This window comes from Punica granatum, chromosome 3 (assembly GCF_007655135.1).
Source record: "Punica granatum isolate Tunisia-2019 chromosome 3, ASM765513v2, whole genome shotgun sequence".
Taxonomy (NCBI): domain Eukaryota; kingdom Viridiplantae; phylum Streptophyta; class Magnoliopsida; order Myrtales; family Lythraceae; genus Punica; species Punica granatum.
The window spans coordinates 10,606,917-10,623,290 of NC_045129.1; the positions used below are offsets into that span (position 1 = coordinate 10,606,917).

The window sequence follows — 16,374 nt, forward strand, 5'->3', positions numbered from 1 at the left end:
TTTATATGAGATTTGGGTACCACCACTTATCAGCTTGAGTTTTTAAGTGAAAATGGACTCGAGCCTGTATAAACCCAATGGAAATTTAATACGCATGACAAGAATTCATAACCAGCTACAAATTCAATCAATATATTTTTTCAAGCTCCATATATAATATGGGAGAAATTACGCCATATAGCCTTTGGTTTACTCGTTTTGTCAAATCTATCACATGTTTTTTTGTCAGATATATCCCATGATTTACATTTTGCTTTAAATCTATCCCGGAGTTGTCTTGTCTGTAATGTTAGCAATATTCAAATCTATCCCATTGTTTTAATTTTTTCACAAATCTAGCATATGGTTTTAATTATTTCCTCAAAACTATTCCATAATTTTAATTTTTTTTTTCAAATCTATCACGGATAAAGGGGGTTATAGTAGCAAAACCGTTAAAAGTTGACGGAGATATAACGTCGGGATAGATTTGGAGCAAAATGTAAACTATGAAATATATCTGATTAAAAAATATACGATAGATTTGACAAAATAAGTAAATCATAATCTATATGAGCTAAAAACCTTTATAATATGTGTTGGGTCAAAATTATAAACAATTAATTATAATTACCTAATAAGTTTGGCCAAGAAAGATCACCTAATTAGTTAGTTAGTGAATCATGCTGATGATGTTGATGAATAAAGCACCTTGTCCTGTCAATCAAACGCCACACGTCCCTGTCGTTTTAACATTTCTGTAAAGACGCGCATGATGTCCGCCTCATGCAACACGTGTATCCCTTGAGGGGCTTTCACCCGGCGTCAGTATATGTGATGCGAATTACCACAAATGCCCCTAATTGCAAGATAAAAACCGGTCTTTCTTATTTATTTATTTTTCCGATTACTAGCAAAGTCTATCAGTGGAGGGAATGTGTACGGAAGAAATATGAAAAAATTTTACTGATAAAAATCGAATCTAAATATTTGGATTGCTGGAGCGTAGTCCCTACATTACGTCACTTCTCAGCCATTTCATTGTTGGTTTTAAATTTTAATCACGATAAGATGATGATTATGATTGTGATATGATGATCTCCATCGAGCCGACCATGAGCTCATCACTATTCATGAGCCAGTAGGTAAATGTTGACCCTGTTTGATATAATTGCCAAAATCGACTTATCCATATATATAATACGAAAAGCAGCTAATCAGAATATCGATCGATGGATCAAAATACTACTTTCATTAGTTGAAAAAAAGAAGAAGAGAAAATTATGCCTTGTTCGATAAAATAATAATTTTTTTTAAACTTTACTCCACTTATTTTCAATTTAATAACATTATTATTACTTTTTTTTTCGTTTCTTCAATTTTTTTTTTATTTTAACTGTCGTTCAATTTAATTTTTAATATTAAATTCTCTCAACTATTCATTACTTTTTTCGCAATTCAACAGCACAATCATTATTTTCTCTTAATTATTCATTACATTTTTTCACTTTTTTCCATAATTCTACAACTCCAAATAAATATAATTATTTATAATTAGAATAAAATGGAGTTAAATTTCACTTCATTTTCAAATAAATCCTTGTTTTTTTAAAAAATTATAATAGAAAAGAATAATATTGAGTTTTTACCTGCCTAGTTGGAATGATCTGCTCGGTAACTTCATATGGCGGGAGACGAACGAAACGCCGAAGCTGGGGAGGGACAACGACGTACGGCAGCCAGGTCTGCCATTAGATTAGACAAAATGCCGAGGAATGATAATCAGATGCGGCAGAATCCACAGAAGGGGGCATATGGGGTTCGCATCTAACGGTGGTAGGAGCTGCGGCGTTCTTCCATTTGCATTCGGCGCATCATTGACTCGCCATCAATAAATCATCACGTGGTATTTTAAATCCTCTGGCCGTCACTCGTGGGGCCTGGGGTGTCCATTCAGCTGTTCAATGCACTTGTTCAATGCACTTGAAACCCCTGTATAAAAGAGGGGATTTTTAAATTTGAGGATTAACATCTTCTCTTGTAAAAAAAAAAAACGAATTTCTTTGATGTTTTCTCAATTTTTTTTAGACGTGCACTACTTAATATTCATAAACCTCGTGAAACTTGATTAATGCGCAGCCGGATTGGTCCATCAATAGACGAAGTCTCCTAATCGTGCATTATTTTTCATTTCGCAATAATCGAGCCTGAGATCTTATTTAAAATAAATATACATTGGATCACGTGAATCAATTCGGGTTATTTTTGGTATATTGTGTGGTTTTTAAAAGTAAAAAGATATAAGCCATGATTGTGTAACATTATTCTGTCGTCGATCTCAAGTTCTCGCAGTGATCTAGACGTCATATTCCAACAATTGTTGGGTATTTTCTTTTTTTAATTTTTTAGTATACCAATGTTTATCCGCAAATTTATACTTTTAGATGGCGGAGGATGACTGTATTGAAATTGTAGGAATTCGGTATAACGGTAGGTCATTTTGGAACATTGGGTGGGTTGGGTCCATCCATTTCTTTGTCATGAAATTTAGGGCTTGTTTGGATTGTGGATATAATTTTAGAATCACAATTCTATCTTAACTCTACCCACTACAAAACAAAATAATTCATACAAAATCAAATAGTGGACCCCATTTATATCACTTTTTTCCACAACAAAACAACATAATTCACATAAAGTCAAAGGGTGAGCCCCATTTATTCTACTCAAAATCAAAATCAAAATCTGATTTTAAAATCTTACTATGAAACCAAACGCAACCTTATTATGTGAGCTTTTTTAGAAAACTATATATATATGTGTGTATAAAAACATGCACATAATTAATTGGCTTCACATGCTAAAATTCAATTTCTATGTCAAATTGCATGATATAGAATTCTATCAGACTGTCACTAGTTCCATTTCAGGATAAAATCATATTGGAATTCATTTATTTCCGAAATAAATTGCTCTCTAAGAGGAAGAAGTTTGGATGTTGTTATTTTCAAATTGATAGCAGATTTATATTAATCAGATCTGGAATTAAAGGAATATGAGGTTTTTCCTAACGGCAGTCCAAGCCTATAGCCAAGATTTTGTAGGATTGTTATTGGCATGACAAGAATGAAGGTTGCTGCTCTTCCGAATATCTCTTTTAAATAGTTGACATTGCGAATTGTATATCTAAAAAAGTCGCAAGACCTCGATGTCGGAAAGGCCATTTGACGACTTCATCCTCGAAATTAATATTTGAAATTTAGTTCGTTCATAACGGCCTTTGTTACTTCGATGAAACCAAAAGGGGAAGTATGCGCGTTATCGTTTTTTTTTAAATAGGAAAAGTGTGTATTATTATTATCATATGTAGGAATAATTTCACATCAATAAGGTCGACCGATATAAACGATTGGCAATCAATAATATAATCTTTTGGTTTATAAAATCAAATGTAGACATGTTCAAGAAATCTGAGCTTGATCAAGAACTTTTATTATAATTATTCCACTACTTTAAATTAATATATCTAAATTACCTATTGTATATGCGATACATTCAACGAAAAATATATGTATATCTTTAAGATGCATCATAGGGGTACAAGAAGAAATTGTATGCTTACATATACCTGAAAAAGGACCATTGCCGTAACCATATAAAGGTGTGATATATTGTCTAACTGCGCCTGCCCATTGGAATTATTCCACGGTTCAAAAAAGACACCTAGGCGAAATTTAGCATCAACGGTCAATCAATAGACTGAGATCTTCTCCTAATATGATCGAAAGGAAAAAAAAGGGTCATATTTAACCATGAATATGTGACTTAACGATAAACTGAATTTTTAAAAAAAGAAGCTTTCATGGGCTACATTTACGTGTAGTGCATGAGTCAAAATTTCATTAAAAGCACTTCGTGGTCAGAATCATGACAATTAATTTGTCAAATTCATTTTAACCAAAATATATTTTTCGACACTAAAAAGGGTACTAAATAATCTTTGTTTTGTTTTTTGTTTTTTTTCCCCTCAATTATAAAGGAGGCACATGACTTGGTACAAATATAAGAAATTATTAAACGAAATAAACGGGCATATAAATCTTATTGGTGAGAATTGAATCCATGACTGCTTGTTCCCGAGTCGGCATTTTGGCTACTGCATTAAGACTCCTTCCTCTAAGCTTTGTTTCATTTTTCGGCGTGAATCCCGATATTCGAAAGTCCAATTGAATCCAAACTAATCCAATCGAATCGGATCGGTCCATTAAGAGATAAAACTATCTCAATATAGATTTTCACTATTCACAATACTCGAACTCGAGACTGTATTTAAGGAAAACAAGTATCGAATCGATTGTACCAATTCACATATGGTCTCTAATCTTTGTTTCTTTGTTCTAACTAAATCAACGGATTGCCACGTGTCGAATGACGCGGCAACTTTCAGTCCGAGCAATTAGACAGAAGACAGAAGGTCGACAGTCTCCCCGGCCACAACATGCGTTGACCCGGAAATAGCACCCCCCGCACCATAACCGGCGTGCGTCCATAGCTCCCACAAATGACAAAGGCCAAGGGCGGAAATCATCACCCACAGCCTGATGATGTACGAGAACCTTCACCGTACCAGCCAATCCGAGTCGTCCGGACCGTCTGACGTGCGACGGCGATCCTCTTTCATTCGTAGAGAGAATATCAGTACGATGGGACCGACGCACTGGATGATAACCCCCAGGAGGGAAGGCAAATAACCGAAGAACAGGGGCATTGTTGACCGCTGGATCCCGACACGTGTCCCGATCCCGTACGGAGGAATCACGGCAGGGATCCTGTCCGGTGCGGAGGTCGCGTGGAATCGGAGCAGGGGGTTCCCTTCTTCCCTGTGGCTCTGCTTTTGCTTTGATTTCTTGCCATCTTCCATTTCCCCCAAAACTCTTGGGCAGACGCGGACCTCATTACGTTACGCCTCTCTCTCTCTCTCTCTCTATCACTTCTCACGTGATTCTCTCTCTCTTTCTCTTTCTCTCTGCTTCCGGTCGAATCGATTTCCTCTTGACTTCCTCCTCTGTCCGCAAACCCTAGCTCGCAGCAGCCGCCTTCTACTGTTCAGCGGACGCGGCAGCGTGTGCGCAGCATACACCTGTAAGTTCTGCACTGCTATTGAATTTATACTCGCGGGAAATCCATAGGGACTGTTCCCTGATTGTAGCGGGTGTGCTCCCATTGTGAAATTTCTGATTTTGTCTTGCTATTGGGGAAATTGGCGAGTAGGCGTTACAGAGGAGCTGAAACTGCTTGAAGGAAAATTTTTTTAAAAAAAAACGTATTTTTGCTTATTAGTTGTGCTGTAGGAGTTTTATTTGTCAAGTGGCAATTCATTTCTCCGAGTCTGAGTTGTGTTTTCTGCGATTTCGGAAGTTTCAGCTGATTCGAGTGATCTGGAATCTCGAGCTTTGAGGTGGATCGCTGCTGTTCATCCGGTTCAGTGCATGGTCGAAACGATGCCAGCTCGAACCTGCTGAGCTGCTTGCTGAGTTTGGAGACTTTAATGAAATGGGTGCTCTGTGACCCTGTCGTTTGTAGCAGATGGCAGAAGACGGCCTGCGGATTGGTGGGCTTTCTTCTGGACTGGCGGTGTTGCTCAATCAAAGGGTAAGGGCAGAGACTTCGTCGAAAGGACGTCTGGTTTCGTTTTGCGACGAGTTCCGGAATCAGTCTGTTGAGCAGACTCTTGAGCATTTTTTCGATCTTCCCAGTAAGTCGCTTGGTATATGTTCCCATCCAGTGGACGGTAGTTTTATTCATTCTATCATAAAGAAGGAGCTTGCGAAGTTGAATGAGGATTTAAATGCCTCGAGCTGTGACCGAGATGGGATATGGATCATGGCGGGTGGCTGTCGGACAGATGTTGTTGCTCTTGATGAGTACAGTATATGTGGTGATATCAGAACTGTAAAGCCCCCGTTGCTTGTCGAGAGCCTGGCAATGTTCAGCAGTGTAAGGGCTAATGCCTGTGTTTGGAAAGGGAAATGGATGTATGAAGTCATTCTAGAAACATCTGGCATACAACAGCTCGGATGGGCCACTCTTTCATGCCCCTTCACTGACCAGAAGGGGGTGGGTGATGCTGATGATTCATATGCCTTTGATGGCAGAAGGGTTAGAAAATGGAATAAAGAAGAAGAGCCATATGGGCAGTCGTGGGTTGCTGGTGATGTGATCGGCTGCTGCATAGATCTGGAGAATGCTAAGATTTCCTTCTATAGAAATGGGACCTCTCTTGGGGTTGCATTTTGTGGCATCCGAAGGATGGAGCCTGGAGCTGGGTATTATCCTGCAATTTCACTTTCTCAAGGTGAACGTTGTGAGTTTAACTTTGGGGCGCGTCCTTTCAGATATCCGATCGAGGGTTATCTTCCCCTTCAGCCACCTCCACCTGTTGATCTCTTAGCAACTCGGTTATTGCATTACTTATCAAAGCTGTTGGATTTGCACCGAATGGAGCGAGATGACTGCTCTTCAGTTGAGAGACTGAGAAGGTTGAAGAGGGTTGTGCCGCTTGAAGATCTTTTTGTACCCATTTCTCAAGCAATATGCAAGGAGTTCTTCTCCATAATTGAATCGAATTCTGGAAGCACCGAGTATATTGCATGCGGAACTGTCCTTTCCTTCATGATGGAAATATTCTGTGTGCAAGCGCCACATGATTATTTGAGCTTGGACAGGGTTCTTGATGTTTTCCTAGAATTCCAAGCGTCAAGGGTGATTTTTGAGCACATAATAGATGCCCTGTCAAGCGGTTGTAAAACAGTGCCTTTGCTTCTAACGGAATGTCCATGTTCAGGGTCATACCCTTACCTTGCGCTAGCATGCCATATGCTTAGAAGAGAAGAATTAATGGTGCTTTGGTGGAAATCAGTAGATTTTGAATTGACATTTGAGGGTTTTCTATCGCGCAAGCCTCCAAATAGGGAGGATCTTCAGTGCCTGATGCCTTCTGTATGGTGGCCTGGATCTTATGACGATGCTTCATGTGAAAGTAGCATGATGCTGACAACTACAGCTCTATCTGAAGCAATCAATAAGGTAAGCTCTTGTCATAACAACAGCTTCATTTAAACATTTTGTTTAGTATGTGTATTCACTCTGATCTGCTATTAGAAGTTCTATTTAGTGGTAGCTTGTTGTTATGTCTATAGATACCCCCTCTTACTACGGTGATTGATCAATGGAAGTGCTTTTTTCCCTATATTACACTTCTGCAATTCACTGTAATATTGTGTGCTTCATAGAGTTGACGATTTTTTTTATTCATTTCTAATACCGGCTTTGCCGAAAGCCAACTTCAGTACTGTTTACTTTTGTACGGTGACTGATGCCCATAGTGCTTAGCGTTTATTGATCTATCTGATTGGGGTTAATATGTTATCTTGGCAGATTGAGGAGAAGCACAGGGAACTTTGTCGCTTAGTTATACAGTTTACGCCACCCACAGCACCTCCCCAGTTGCCAGGTTCAATATTTAGGACATTTATACAAAACCTCCTCTTGAAGAACAGAGGAGCTGATAGAAATGTTCCTCCTCCTGGAGTTTCAAGCAACTCCGTTCTTGTTTCATTGTATACAGTAGTACTTCACTTTTTATCAGAAGGATTTGCTTTACGAGATGTATATAGTTGGCTGAAAAGCAGTAAATCTGTTGGCTGCAATGGTGGTTTTCTTCATAGAGGGGGCCGACGAAGTTTTCCTATGGCTTTATTTCTAAAAAATGAATCTCATCGAAGTGACATTACAAGGCTCGGTGGCACATACAGTCATCTATCAAAATCACATCCTGTGGATGATCAAGAGGAGGAATTAATTCGGTGGGAGGAGGGCTTCTTGGATGACAATAACAGCAGAGTCACACATTTAACCTTGCAGAAGCCATGCTGTTGTTCTAGTAATGATGTTGACTATGCAAGAAGCCTGAAGAATCCCATTAGATACACGACTAGAGGTTCTCGTGGCCATGCTGGTTCTAATTCAGAGAGATCAGCTCATGTTGCGGCGGAGTGCAGTGCTGGTAATTTGAATGACGAGATAGCAGATAAGCCTAGCACAAGTGATCAATCTGAACCTGAGTTTGGTTATCGGCCCATGCAGCATACGAGGACTGTACTCAGGGACTGCAATATTTCGTCAGCTACAATAAGAGAAGAAGAACTCTTAGACTCACTCTTGCTGCTGTATCATGTAGGTTTGGCACCAAACTTTAAGCAGGTATGTAGGGATTTTCTCTGGTTTTCAAGCAACTTCATTTTCCTTTTTATCTGCGTAGCTGGAGGGATGGTTTTTCAGGGATTGAAAAAAATTATCATTTTGTGATTGCAGGCATCATATTACATTGCCCATCAATCACAGTTTATTTCTCTGTTGGAAGAAACTGAAAAACAAATAAGGGAGCAGGTTTATGGTGAAAAGTTGAAGCGTTTGAAAGAAGCTCGTAATGGTTACCGGGAAGAGATTGCTAATTGTGTCAGGCATTGTGCATGGTAAGAGCTTGAGAGGGTTTGTGATTATTGTCTTCTTCCATTCAAGAAAGCCAGTCTTCGATGACATAAATCATTACTCGGTTTTCGAACTCAAAATGACAATAGATACTAAGTGGTTTTGATATACAAGCTATTTTGGGACCAATGAGAAAAGCCGCACTTGCTTAGCCTGCCTTTAATATCATAAATTTCTTTTGGAGAGTCCCATTCCTTGTACTATTTACTATTGCGACTACATCATCAGTTTGGCTGTGATGTGATTTTACTTCAAGGGATCTGGGGCTTGGTATGTTTTGGATCTTTTTCTGCTGGTTTATTTATTTTTGTTTTTATTTTTTAATTTGTAATTAGTGATTTTCTTGGAGGAAGTAGTTTAAGGCATGATTATATATTTTTTCCACTGATTGTTTTGCAGTCTCACAATTCTTTTATGGCCCTCTCATCTGCTAACTTAGGTTCTGGGCATTAATTGTATCATCAGTGTGCCACTCGTGTTTATTGTCATGTGCACTCATCTGCAAATAACCCACTATTATAACTTGCAATCTTTGTAGCTTTGAATTATCTTCTAAACCTTGTTTTCATAGTATTCCTGTCCTCAATATGTACTACCACCTTAATTCTCAGGGCTTTATGTTCTGTTCTGATCATCGAAGTGCTTCTTTGCAGGTATCGTGTGTTGCTGTTTTCTCGATGGAAGCAAAGAGGCATGTATGCTATGTGTATGTGGACAGTTCAGTTGCTTCTAGCTGTCAGCAAAGTGGATTCTCTCTTCCTTTATGTTCCAGAGTTCTATATTGAAGCACTGGTAAGAACTTCTATTTGTAACTTGATCTAGAATGTATTTTTCAAGTTTACTTCTTGAACAGCTTTTCCAACGGATTTATAGTAGAGTAAAATACAGATTGCCCCCCAGCCTTCGAGGATAGAGGCAGAGTGCCCCTCGACATTTAAAAATTTGCACTTTACCACCCATCCTATTTAAAACGGAGCAAAGTTCATCCTAGGCATACTTTTTCAGGCAAATTTTCAAGCCAAGAATTAATTTATTCATTATGGATTTTAGAAAATAATTTTAAAAATAAGAAATTTCACATAAAAAAAAGAAGAAGAAAACTTAGAACGTCAAAGAGAGAGGGGAGGGAGAGAGGGGGTGGTGGTGCAGACTCCCATTTCACGAAACGATAAAAAACAGAGGACGAATACTGTTCGAACAAGTTAACAAACATTAGCGAGGGAATAATCCCAGCATCCTAATTCCTAATTGAAATACCTAATTTATTTATCTTAATTAATCAGGGGACAATCATTTAGATTCTTCAAATTAGTGAGAAATCAAGCTTGGCTTCAGTTAGGACTCAGCTCCAACTGAAATTGAGCAAAAAAGGGGACATGGAGCAGAGCACTGTCATGATGATTTACCATTGGAAAGACTTCATGGGTTTTGATTTTGCTAACGACATTGGCACAGCCCTTGATGAGCTCCTCAACTTGGTTGGCCGAAAAATTATTTCTCTCTTTAAAATGTCAAATTTCTTATTGTTATGATTAATTTCTAAAAGCTGTAATGAATAAGTTAATTCATGACCAGAAAATTTGCCGGAAAAAGTAGTCTAGGACTCTAGGGTGAACTTTGCTCCGTCTTAAATAGGTCGGGCGGTGAAGTGCAAATTTTCAAAGGTTGGGGGGCATTCTGCCTCTAGGCTCAAAGGATGGGGGCCAAACTGCATTTTACTCTTTATAGTATTATTATGGTAAATCATAAATAGCATATTTATTATGCCCCTTCCCCACCCTCTTCCCCTCCTGCCCCAACCTCAATTCAATGTGCATAACAATTGAATTCTTGGAAACTTAGTTATGTATCGCCAGTAACTGTCGGTGAAGTTCACAAATTGCCCTGGTGAAAGAGCTTCTTTTGATCTTATTGTCCCCCTGAAACAGAATGGGACTGATGAGACACTTTACTCGTTGATTTTTTGCCTGTCCTTTCTTAATCTATTTTCATTGAAGATTGCCAAACAGCTTCTCTTTGGTATATTTCCTTTATTTATTGGATTCTTGGGGACAAATCCAAGGATTGATAAGTGCTACAATTTTGCTTAGATCGTGTGCCATCTTATTTTGTTTGGTTAGGAATTCCTATTTTCAAGAGTACTTTGATATATAGCGTTTATTGATTTCACTACTGAGATTCTCGGTTGCTGTTTCAGGTTGACTGCTTTCACGTGTTACGCAAGAGTGATCCTCCATTTGTCTCTCCAACTATATTTATCAAGCAAGGGCTTGCTTCATTTGTATGTGTCTTGAACATTCTGTGCTACTTGTCTTTATTCGGTTGCAGCTTTCTCAAATTCCTCGATGATCATTCTTTATTTCATATGAACTGATTTCAGTGTGAATTGTTTGTTTCATCAGGTCACTTTTCTAGTCACTCACTTCAATGATCCGAGGATATCGAGTGCTGATCTGAGGGATCTTCTTCTCCAATCGATCTCTGTTCTTGTTCAGTACAAGGAATTTCTGGATGATTTTGAGAACAATGAAGCAGCCACACAGAGGTTAACCGCTGCTTTACTTTCTGCATTTGATAACAGATGCTGGATACCCGTAACAAACATCCTCTTGAGGTTATGCAAGGGCTCTGGCTTTGGTTTCTCAAAGTACGGTGAATCCTCATCTTCTTCAGTGGTCTTCCAGGTGAGAGGCATTTGTTCATTTCATGTCATTGCATCTTTTCTCAAGAGGGGACTGTTAATAATGAGTAATTCCATTTATTTCTGGCCTCTTTCTCTGTACAGAGATTGTTGCGAGAAGCTTGCACCAACAATGAAAGCTTGTTTTCAGCTTTTCTCAATCGACTGTTTAATACTCTGAGCTGGACGATGACTGAATTTTCTGTTTCTATTCGCGAAATGCAAGAAAAATACCAGGTAGCAGCAACACGGATTTGAGTCGGGTATTGCAGTTTAGGACTCTGATTGAAAAGTTCTTATGTTTTTTACCAAGTCTTCTGATGATTGGTGCAATATTCCATGAAGGTGGTAGAGTTAAATCATCGGAAATGCAGTGTCATATTTGATCTTTCCTGCAATCTGGCGAGGGTATTGGAGTTCTGTACTCGTGAGATCCCTCAGGCATTCCTATCTGGAACAGACACAAATCTCCAGAGGCTGACCGAACTAATTGTCTTCAGCTTAAATCACATAACATCAGCAGCAGATGCTGAGTTCTTTGAATTGTAAGTACTGGTACCACTTAGGTCTAAATCTCTTTTTCTAGATTTTTTCTTTTACTGATTTTTAATAATTCACTCTTGGGCTGAGAGGTAATTTCTAGCATCACCATCCACTGTGAAGACTCGATGTCATTGGAGGACTTTAATTAGCTTTATCTCACCTTTAAAAATCATCGCGCTTCTGCACAAAATAATGCGAGCTCTTATTAAACTCGATCGTTCTTTTCTTCTTTGAAATTGTGGCTTTCTGGTCTTTCTAGTAAACTGTTCCAGTCATCGCTTTCTAGTTATCAAATATTCCGATGAAAGAGAACCTTGACCCTTGAATAATCATCAATTTTGTGTTCTTTCTAAATCGTATGCTTTAATCCTTCTATTTTCCAGGTCTGTGAAAAGGCATGGTCAGTTGTCAGAGAAAGTGAATCAGGGAATGTTGTTGGCACCCCTAGCAGGGATCATCTTAAATTTGTTGGATGCCTGTGGAAAGGGACAGCTTAGGAGTCAAAACGATGTTGTGAATGTGTTTGCAAGCACGGACTGCTTCAACTCAGTTCACTGTGGGTTTCAGTATTTGTTGGAGTACAACTGGGTTAGTTCCAACCTTCCGGTCCCAATCTCTGCCTTATAACTTTTCAATTTTCTGATTAATTACTAGTGCTCAATATATCAAGTTTTATTTGATGTGTCGAACCTTTTCTAAGATTCTCAATGTGAACTTCTTTTTCAGGCGGAATCTGTCAGGGCCGATGCTTACCTTGGAAAACTTGGGAAGCTAGATGGCTTCCTGAGCCTGCTGACGGCAGAATCCAAGGAATCTGCAAAAGAAGTGTCTTGGGAAGAGAGGGGGGACTTTGATGAACAAACGTGCTGCATCTGCTATGCATCTAAATCAGATGCCAGGTTCGTTCCTTGCTCCCACAGATCATGCTATGGCTGCATCTCGAGACATCTCCTAAACTGCCAGAGATGTTTCTTTTGTAACGCCACAGTGTTGGAGGTGGTCAGAATCGAAGGGAACAGCGCAGCATGGTAAGAAAGCTGTCTTCTTCTCTTCTATCCTGTGCCGGTCGAGCCTCTGTTGGTAGCCGGCTCTCGTGTTTGATAGACTAGACACGGTCACGGTCACTGTGCAACTCAAGTAGAAGGTTCTTCAGGTGGTAATGTTATGGGGCTGGGTTGGTCAGGAGAATTTTGTAGGGGTAAACCGTAAAAGGTGAAATTAGGGGAGCATTTCTTTTGTAAATATGAGATGTAATCGTGTAAATGGCAAAAGTAATCATGTTGAGTCACTCTATGCAATAATCTTGCGTAGCGGGAGCGGCAAAGTCGCCACTATTGCCCACCAATTTACTTAGCAAAAAAAGATAATCCAACCATGTTGTTCCTGGAATTTCAGCAAATGAAAAAAAAAAAGCCGAAAAACTCTTGAGCAAATCTTGAATTTGTTATACTGTCGATTTTTGATAGCGGAGATCTAATGAAACCATCGGATAATAGATATTGTTAAAACTAATGCGGCACCTACTCATTGTAAGGAACATTACTGCTAATCATCCCAAGAACTGCGTGCAAGCAAGATCGATTTGGTTCCGATAGGTAATTTATTAAAATAGTAAAAATAGAAGTAACTGAAAAATAGGGGGATAGAGTAAAACTCTTTCTTTTGACGGGTACGGTAAAACTAACGTCCCGTTTGGTACAACTGAATGAAATAAAATGAAAAAGAATAGATTTTATATTATAAAAATGTAATAATAGAGTAAAAATATATGATTTTCTTTAATAACTATTATAAAATGAATAAATATAATTATAATATTGAATTTATTTATCAAGATATCATGTTATATATATTATTTGATATATAAACTAAAGGAAGACCCTTCACAAAAAATAGCATGAAATGAGGAAATGGTCATTCCCTTTCTTTTTTAAGGGAATGCTCATTTTGTCAAAATGAAGAAAAATTGTGACAATGAGGGATGCCATTTTCAACTAATATAAGTCATACCATAAAAGAAAATGAAGTGAAACGGAAATGAGCATTCCATTCCATTATATCATTCTTGCACCTTTCAATATTTACCACCTGATATCTAATTCAGATTTGAACCAATAGGCTCACTAAAGTTTAAAACTTTCTCAATCGTAGATTTTTTTCATTCACAATAATCGAATCCGAGATTTTAAGAAAAAGAGCGTCGAATTAGTGGAATCATCTAATTCAAATTTGAACCAATAGGCTTACTAAAGTTTAAAACTTTCTCAATCGTAGATTTTTTTCATTCATAATAATCGAATCCGAGATTTTAAGAAAAAGAGCGTCGAATTAGTGGAATCAACCAAATTGTTAGGACAAGGTAAAATATTTTGTCAGTGTGTATATGGAAACCCAATTGGGTCCCGATTAATCCAGTTGAGTCGGTCGGCTCACTAAAAACTCTCATAAACGTGAATTTTCTCCATTCATGAGACTCGACCTTGCTTAAGGGAAATAAGTACCGAATCAATTGAATCAAAACACGTTGTTCGGACAGGATAGGGTAAAATTTTAGAAAAGAGGAATCTGCATGGAAAGTAAATGACGGGGAGCAAGAGTTCAGACACCAGATGACAGACCCCGACCGCCATGTACGCAGGCAGCATCAGAGGGCTCGAATGCTCTCGAGATGTCCCTCCCGCTCATTTAATATTTTGGGCTCACACATCAATATGTGCACATGCATGTATGAGAATATAAGCAATTAATGAAACTGAGGAGATATAGATCAGTACCAAATCATCAAATAAATAAATCATAAGGATGTCTACAAATATTAATTAGATATATTCCAACAAGTGAAAGGTGACAAAAGAACAATTTACTAAGGTAAGGGGTCCAATTAATGAAATGGTACTCGATCGGTTCTCAAATTTAGAACCAAGAGGTTTAGTTCGGTTCTTATCATACGATTTTTCCATGTCCCCTTATCCAATTAAAGAATGATATGTAACATAATTGATCTATTTCCGCCATGCTTACCGGCTCGGACTATTCCCGTGACGAAGAATATGTTGTAAATCTTACTAGTCGGGGAAAAGCAGGACATAGTTTAGCCGTATTGCCTTTAGGAAAACTTGCTCTAACCTAATCAATTAGTAAAGGAATTTCGTTGATTTATACCATGTCGATTTACAGGCTGGAACTATGGACGTTAAATTGATTGCTAGCTAGTCACTCGCATTTCCACGACTACATTATGAAACTAGCAAACGCGACACATTCTTATAATTCCCCTGTACAATGAAAGTAAAGATCATACCACCTACTTGGTCATCCTCAAATATACACATGCATGTAGATATTGCAGAGCTAGCTTATACACACGCGCGCGCGCGCGCGTATATATAATGAAGAAAAAGCATCCTTGGCCTAGCTAGCTAGCAAGCTGGTTTAGTTAAATGTTAATTGACCTGGCCGCCTTCTCCGGTGCTTATCGGCGGTCTTGTAGGCCTTCTCCAAGGTCCGGAACTCCTCCATGTCCAGTCACTGTGCTCCTCTTCCTCCTGTTGCATGATGGATTACATCCAGTTTTATATTACATATGTTGCATTCCATAGAACCACGTCTCAAATCTCGATCGGCTCGTTCGGAGTGATATATGAACATATAGATAGGATAAAGAAACTGAAAATTCTCGGACAAAACCCGAATAGAAGGGTTGTTTAGTATCAAGGGGAAAAGCGAGAGACTAAGGGAAATTACGTTCTGATCTTGATCATGATTTCTGCTAGGGAAGATGAAGCAGAGGCACCTGAGGAAAACCTTCATGAGCTGTTGAAGGTAATGGAGAGGGCTGTAGAGCTCATACACAGTATCACCATTAATCTCATCTTCATCTTCATCTTCATCTCTTCTGCTTTCTGCTGAATATTCTTCTGCAAGTCCTCCATTACCATTCTTAGGCTTAGCTGCCTTCATTTTATCTCTCTTTCTTTTCTTCCGTCTCTTCCTATACTTGTGTCGGTTTTGCGGAGCATTTTGTTTTTTCTTGGTTGTTGGGGTTATTTAATATTTACCTCCAAAATTCATATTCTTTTTTCAAGTTTTTCTCTTTCCAATAAATACTAAGGAAAAAGAAAAAAAGAAAAAAATGTTGTTATGGGTACCTCACCACTATGTACTAGGTTCTGATTGAAAAGTTACGTGTGATTGTCTGTTAATCTCGCCTAATATTTTATAGTTAGATGTTCGTGTACTGATTTGCAAGTGACTCGTCTTTCTTAATTCCACCTACTTCCTCTTAAATTCTAATCATTGTTTTTGTAAATGAAGTGTATATATGGACCTAAAAGTTAACAGGGGAAACAACGGGGCATAAGAGCTCTTATTGGTGAGAGTTGAATGCGGGATGTTTTGGTTTCAAGTTGAGGGTGATGTCACTACATTAGATTATTTAATCTAATGAAATATTCAATAAATATTACACAGTCACATGGCTATATAAAAACTCAATAAATAGTGAGCACATCTGAAGATGGAGAGAACAATTTGATGGACTAGAACTGTATTTTTTACACTTGTCAGTTGTCGAATAAGTTTTATACAGTCATGTGATGTGACGGTATATTAATTTATCCCTT

The 16,374-nt window shown here is 38.3% G+C and overlaps 2 protein-coding genes across 7 annotated transcripts; one reads left to right on the forward strand and one right to left on the reverse strand.

Annotated features, from left to right (window-relative positions):
• The first annotated feature begins 4,870 nt into the window (after nucleotides 1-4,870).
• On the forward strand, nucleotides 4,871-13,164 carry LOC116199582 (E3 ubiquitin-protein ligase RKP). Of its 5 annotated transcripts, none has more exons than XM_031529987.1 (11): nucleotides 4,873-5,121; nucleotides 5,398-7,065; nucleotides 7,417-8,241; nucleotides 8,353-8,513; nucleotides 9,183-9,321; nucleotides 10,727-10,810; nucleotides 10,932-11,213; nucleotides 11,315-11,446; nucleotides 11,555-11,754; nucleotides 12,136-12,340; nucleotides 12,479-13,164. In XM_031529987.1, exons 2-11 carry the CDS (start codon nucleotides 5,566-5,568, stop codon nucleotides 12,782-12,784), a joined length of 3,834 nt encoding a protein of 1,277 aa, XP_031385847.1. In that variant the 5' UTR covers nucleotides 4,873-5,121; nucleotides 5,398-5,565; the 3' UTR covers nucleotides 12,785-13,164. The 5 variants fall into 5 exon arrangements, with proteins under 5 accessions (XP_031385852.1, XP_031385850.1, XP_031385847.1 ...); XM_031529988.1 differs by having other exon boundaries at nucleotides 5,404-7,065; XM_031529989.1 differs by lacking the exon at nucleotides 4,873-5,121 and having other exon boundaries at nucleotides 5,566-7,065; nucleotides 12,479-12,651; nucleotides 12,741-13,164.
• A 1,722-nt stretch (nucleotides 13,165-14,886) lies between these two features.
• On the reverse strand, nucleotides 14,887-15,789 carry LOC116201102. Of its 2 annotated transcripts, none has more exons than XM_031532209.1 (2): nucleotides 15,546-15,789; nucleotides 14,887-15,297 (listed from the first exon to the last, which is right to left on the reverse strand). In XM_031532209.1, exons 1-2 carry the CDS (start codon nucleotides 15,710-15,712, stop codon nucleotides 15,225-15,227), a joined length of 240 nt encoding a protein of 79 aa, XP_031388069.1. In that variant the 5' UTR covers nucleotides 15,713-15,789; the 3' UTR covers nucleotides 14,887-15,224. The 2 variants fall into 2 exon arrangements, with proteins under 2 accessions (XP_031388069.1, XP_031388068.1); XM_031532208.1 differs by having other exon boundaries at nucleotides 15,497-15,780.
• Nucleotides 15,790-16,374: the final 585 nt, after the last annotated feature.

What these genes read in the sequence shown, in the direction of transcription:
- LOC116201102 (XM_031532208.1), bottom strand. Translation starts at nt 15,712, where the DNA reads ATGAAGGCAGCTAAGCCTAAGAATGGTAATGGAGGACTTGCAGAAGAA. An exon ending in ATCATGATCAAGATCAGAAC is followed by an intron (nt 15,298 to 15,496) that starts GTAATTTCCCTT and finishes ATCATGCAACAG; the next exon opens with GAGGAAGAGGAGCACAGTGA.
- LOC116199582 (XM_031529987.1), top strand. Translation starts at nt 5,566, where the DNA reads ATGGCAGAAGACGGCCTGCGGATTGGTGGGCTTTCTTCTGGACTGGCG. An exon ending in AGTTCTATATTGAAGCACTG is followed by an intron (nt 9,322 to 10,726) that starts GTAAGAACTTCT and finishes TTGCTGTTTCAG; the next exon opens with GTTGACTGCTTTCACGTGTT. An exon ending in AAATGCAAGAAAAATACCAG is followed by an intron (nt 11,447 to 11,554) that starts GTAGCAGCAACA and finishes TATTCCATGAAG; the next exon opens with GTGGTAGAGTTAAATCATCG.